The sequence below is a fragment of the Mastomys coucha genome, unplaced genomic scaffold (assembly GCF_008632895.1).
Source record: "Mastomys coucha isolate ucsf_1 unplaced genomic scaffold, UCSF_Mcou_1 pScaffold16, whole genome shotgun sequence".
NCBI lineage: Eukaryota > Metazoa > Chordata > Mammalia > Rodentia > Muridae > Mastomys > Mastomys coucha.
Genome location: NW_022196898.1, coordinates 44,316,418 through 44,322,068, shown reverse-complemented (window position 1 = coordinate 44,322,068; position 5,651 = coordinate 44,316,418). Strand labels below are relative to the sequence as shown.

At 44.2% G+C, this 5,651-nt stretch overlaps 1 protein-coding gene across 1 annotated transcript in view; it reads right to left on the bottom strand.

Moving 5' to 3' along the window:
* Positions 1-1,007, bottom strand: part of Rbm8a (RNA binding motif protein 8A) — a 5,045-nt gene extending 4,038 nt beyond the window's left edge. Inside the window, exons 1-4 of the mRNA XM_031374635.1 lie at positions 877-1,007; positions 550-609; positions 357-434; positions 1-88 (exon numbers count right to left, since the gene is read on the bottom strand). Coding sequence (XP_031230495.1) covers positions 1-88; positions 357-434; positions 550-609; positions 877-943 — 293 coding nt within the window. The 5' untranslated portion in view covers positions 944-1,007. The remainder of the gene's footprint in view (positions 89-356; positions 435-549; positions 610-876) is intronic.
* Positions 1,008-5,651: the final 4,644 nt, after the last annotated feature.

The window sequence follows — 5,651 nt, the reverse complement described above, 5'->3', positions numbered from 1 at the left end:
TCCCCATATTCAGCGAATTTGTCGTGGATATCTTCTTCAGTGGCTTCTTCGTGGACTCCAGTGACAAACAGAATCCAACCTTCAACAGCTGTTGGGTAGGGGAAAGTGTTGTATGAACATCGTAAGCTAAAAAGCCCAGTACTCAGGAGGCAAAGGCAGGCAGATCTGTGAATTCGAGGCCAGCCTGGTCTACAAAAAGAGTTTCAGGACAGCCAAGGCTGTTACACAGAGAAACCCCTATATCAAGAACCGCAGTAAGCAATGACTGGACTCCTGAGATTGGCTGAACAACTCTTCCCTTTCCATATAGGTGCCAACACACCCAGCATCCCCACAGGTCCTATTTATTTACTTACAGCGCTGTGGTCCTGGTTCATCGCCATCCTGCTCCACACTGTCATAATCCTCCCGCATCCGCGCTCGGGACCCCTCTTCTAGAAGAATACATACCAGATCACCGAAAACTGTCCTCCAAATGTGTTCCCCTCGCACCCCCAAATTCGCGGACTTCTCCCTATTAGATCACTCTACCCTATTCCCGACACTCACCAGAGCCAAAGCCGCGGCCCTTCCGTTTCTTCGCTTTTTCTTTTAGTTTGTGGATGCTTTCTAGAGTTCCAGGTGAGAAAACAAGAAGCAACAAAATAAGTCTTTTTTTTTTTTTTTTAAATTGTCTCTTTTCCTAGACTATCTGGAAGCATACGAACAGACTCCCGCTTCAGTCCCTTCCCGGTTCCGCCCCTAATTCCTTCCCAAGGGGGAGGAGTCTATCTTTTGGAGGCCCAATTCGTGGGGTGACATCCCAGGAAAATTTCTCCGATTGCACTCTCCTCTCGCACCTTCCCCTCTTCCCGCAGCCGCCTCCATTCTCCTCACCGTCCCCGTCCTCATCCATAGCGAAATCCTCGCCACCCGCCTCGTGAAGATCTAGCACGTCCGCCATCTTGCTTCTCTCGGCGCTCTCTGTGCGGCTAGGAACTAGGCACCTTGGGAAAGTGTCGTAGAGGGAAACGTCACGAGTCAGGCTGACCAATCAAAGGTTGCTTTCAAGTCCCGCCCTCGGCGCGGTGAGAATTCGCAAAAGTAGGCGGCTCCACTTTGAAACGCTGAAAATCAACAGCACTCTGGAACGCCAGTGGAGTTTGAGGTCGTAGGCTACAAAGCTTGTGATTTTTTTTATTTTTTATTTTTATTTTTTTGTTTTTCGAGACAGAGTTTCTCTGTGTAGCCCTGGCTGTCCTGGAACTCACTCTATAGACCAGGCTGGCCTTTAACTCAGAAATCTGCCTGCCTCTGCCTCCCAAGTGCTGGGATTAAAGGCATGCGCCACCACTGCCCGGCAGTGATTTTTGTGATTTTTTTATTTTTTATTTTGGAGACAAGGTCTCTCTCTATATATAGCTCCAACTGGGCACGAAGTTACAGATATCCAACTATATTCCCCTTCCACATTCTGCTGGGATTAAAAGCGTGTCCTACCACGCCGCGCTCCAAGGCTGCAGAATGAGACCCTGTCTCAAAAAAATAAAAAGTAAAACAAAATGATTTCGGAAGTTCTACAGCCAAGTTGAGCAGGTTGGAGGTCGGGAGCGCAGCCACGTTGGGACAAATTTAAAACCTTCAACTAGCAAGAAATCCTTTGATACATATCTACAATATGGACTTATGCAGTCCAGCTAATCGAGGAATATGTGTCCAGAAAGTCCAAGAATCTTGTAGTTGCTTAGTCCTACAAGGTTGAATGTCTCATCTGTTCTAGAATCCTGAAAAAGGAGGCTCCGATGCCCTTGAAGAAATGGACTTCTGAGCAAGTTTCCTTCATCTATGTTCTTATACAGTCCTCCAACAAAAGGTGTGGCCCAGATTAAGGGTGTGTCTGCCTGCTTTAAGATTTGGATTAAACCGGGCAGTGGGGGCACACGCCTTTAATCCCAGCACTTGGGAGGTAGAAGCAGGCAGATTTCTGAGTTAAAGGCCAGCCTGGTCTACAGAGTGAGTTCCAGGACAGCCAGGGCTATACAGAGAAACCCTGTCTCCAAAAACAAAAACAAACAAACAAACAAAAGCCAGGCAGTGGTGACAGGAAGACACATGCTTTTCTTTAATCCAGATCTTTTTTTTTTTTTGGCCTTTAACTCAGAAATTCGCCTACCTCTCTCTGCCTCTCAAGTGCTGGGATTAAAGGTGGGATTAAAGGTGTGTGCCACCAGAGCCCAGCTATAAATAAATCTTTTTTTTTTTTTAAAGATTTATTTATTAATTATATGTAAGTACACTGTAGCTGTCTTCAGACGCACCAGACGAGGGCGTCAGATCTCATTATGGGTGGTTGTGAGCCACCATGTGGTTGCTGGGATTTGAACTCATGACCTTCCGAAGAGCAGTCGGTGCTCTTCCCCGCTGAGCCATCTCACCAGCCCCATAAATAAATCTTTTTAAAAAGATTTAATCAATTTATTTATTTTTAAAAGACTTATTACGGATGGTTGTGAGCCACCATGTGGTTGCTAGGACTTGAACTCAGAACCTTTGGAAAAGCAGTCAGTGCTCTATAACTGCTGAGCCATCTCTCCAGCCCTATACTGTTTTTGACTCACTATTTTCTTTGGCAGAGGCAACTCCAAAGACTTCCATTTAGCCTTTCCAACCAAAATAGCCCTCACTCTACAAGTCAAGGAACCAATGTGAGAATTCTGCCAATTTCTAAGTATATCTATCCCAATTATACATTCTGGAACTGGGGAAATTACCACAGGATGTGTTCGGGGATCTGCTGTGAGTCAGACATCAGTCAAAATTCCATTAACCACCTGTCCTCCATAAGCCCCTACTTTAACTGGAGGGCCACAGTGTTTCTTGGGATCTCCTGGGATCAGTGTCAATTCAGAACTAGTATCCAATAGACCCCAGAAAGTCTGATTATTTCCTTTCTCACAGTGTACAGTTACCCTTGTAAAAGGCCATAAATCCGTCCCTCTGGGGAAGAACTGGAGAAAGGCTAACAGTAAAACTTATAGGTGTCTTATCAAGATCCTCCCTCAGGGGAACCTGGCAACCCCTTCATTCAAGGGGTTCTGGGTCTGCAAACTGGCTCAAGTCTGGAAATTGATTCACTGCCCAAGATTGCCTTTTGTCACGATCTATTGTAGTCTTTCTTTCATTTGTTTGAGAATTTTTCTGCTTATATAGATCAAACATATGTAGTAAGCTTCCTATCTATTTCATGCCTGGAGATACCATGACTAATTAGCCAGTACCAAAGGTCCAAACAAGCCATGCCATTATAAATTTTACCCCTCCTGTGCTGACCATTATGGACTATGTCATTATAAACATTGTTTTGTCTATGCTGTCCATTATAATAACTACAATCACCTTGTCTCTGGTGATTCAATGCTGCTACCTGGCCCTTGTTACCTCGGGGTCCAATTAAGCCCACTGCATTTAATCTAATTGAGCAGCAGCATCTCCAACCCTAAGGTCTGGCACAAGGAAAAGGGCAAAACCAAAACTCTCCAAATGTGCTGGTGCCCCTCTCACCAGTTTAGGTCTTATAGGATTCGTGAAGGGCCTATCTTCTGGGGCTTCCCATTGTGGAGGATTAGGTTTTATACAACATATCCACTCTAGCATTGCAATTTTCCTGAGCCTTAAAATTCCTTCATCAACACTAAGCCAAGGGATATCAGGCATCTATCTCTAACTCCCTTTTCAGTAGGCCATCTTTTGATAAACGCTTCAGCCAACCATTCAAACAAACTTCTGACACCTTTTTTAACTGTTCAAACTTCCATATTAAACCTAGAATCTCCACCCAGAGGGCCCATGTCAATAAACTCAGCCTGATCTAATTCTATGTTCTTTCCACCATTATTCCACACCCTTAAAATCCATTCCCACACATATTCCCCAGACTTCTGCTTGAATGAATTAGCAAACTCATTAAGCTCCTTAGTAGTATATCGAATTTCCTCATGGACTACACTTTCTCTCTCCCCTCTAGCTGCCTGTTTTGTCTTGAGTCTGGTTATAGGTCTAGAAGAAACTATTGGTGGGCCTTGAGGAACATCAGTATTGCCTTGTTTGACATTTTCTTCAGAGAAAGTCACTGCTGGTTTATCAGACTCTGAGGGATTAATTTCCTCATGTGAAAAAGGCATTATTTCAAGGGATGGGCCTGGGGCTGAGGGCACTACTTCCTCGTGTAGGGTAAAGCTTTGAGAATCTGAGGATTCAAAATTCTCAGCTTCAACAGGGTCCTCCCTCACATCCCCATCCCAAGATATAGAATCCTATTCTTTGCCAATTAATGCCCTTATTTTAACTGCTGACACTGTCTGAGGTTGAGACTTGAATTTTCACTGTAATTCAGCCAACCTTAGAATGAGGGTTTCGGTTTGGTTTGGTTTTCTGCAACTCAAGCTTTGTGGCTGCTGGAGAGAAGATTCTCTTCAAGGGCACACCTAGAAACCTTTAGATTGTTTACTTGCATCTGGAGCCATTCACTTATATCATACATTCCTTTCATCAGTTTTTCCCCCAACATGGCCCTGACCTCAGAATTCGGGAAGTTGAGATAGAAGGATAAAGTATTCAAGGCCAGTCTTGGCTACATAACAATTTGGAAGCCAGGTTTGGCTACATGAGATCCTGTCTCAGGGGAAAAAAAAGTCATTCTGGCATACTAGACAAAAAACCATTTTTAATTGTGTAAAATTTTACATAGAAAATACATAGAAAGTACCAGAAGGATAATTAAAATCTTCAACATCAAAAGTGGACAGAACAATTTTTCTCATGTTCTTTGGAGTCTTGGGTTTTTGAGAAAAATAACCATTCCAGGAGGTACAAGGACAATTCTTCCCCAAACTGATAACCCTTAACACATCTCACACAAAGAAAGGAGCACAGGAGAAACTGGAGGATTCATGACATCTTGGTTATAAATATCTATTTAAAACAGTGACACGCATGTAATGCAGGAGCCTCTGTTCCAACCCAGTGTGTTTTATGAAACAAAGAGACAGGGCTAACTAAAGGAATCCAAGGACCCTTTTCCAGGCTCTGACACTATTCTAACTGGACACCCTACCGCGATCCCATGTGTTCTTGTCAAAAGCAAGAAAGCTGCTTTGCACCTTGTTCCTACCCAATGAGCTGACTGATCTAACTCTGCTCCCTTCCTTCCCTCTTCCTGCCAAATCTCTTCCTCCCTCCCCTCCCCTTTTTGCAGTAGAGATTAAAGTCAGGCTTCACATGCCAGGCAGACTCTCTTCCACTAAGGTATATCCCTGTTTTTACTTCCTATTTTTGAGATAGAGTCTTGCTAAGTTACTCAGATTGCTCCTGAACTTGCTCTAGCTGGGGTGGACTTTACATTTCCAGTCTTGCCTTAGCCTCCTTTGTAGCTGAGATTACAGGTGGGCACCACCAGACACAGCTTCTAATCTAAATTAAACTGCAATTGTCAAATGGGAAGTTGAATAATAGTAGCAACCAACTTGATAGAAAGTGCACTGAACAGCTGGCAGTGGTGGCGCACTCCTTTAATCCCAGCACTTGGGAGGCAGAGGCAGGTGGATTGCTGAGTTTGAGGCCAGCCTGGTCTAAAGAGTGAGTTCCAGGACAGCCAGGGCTACACAGTGAAACCC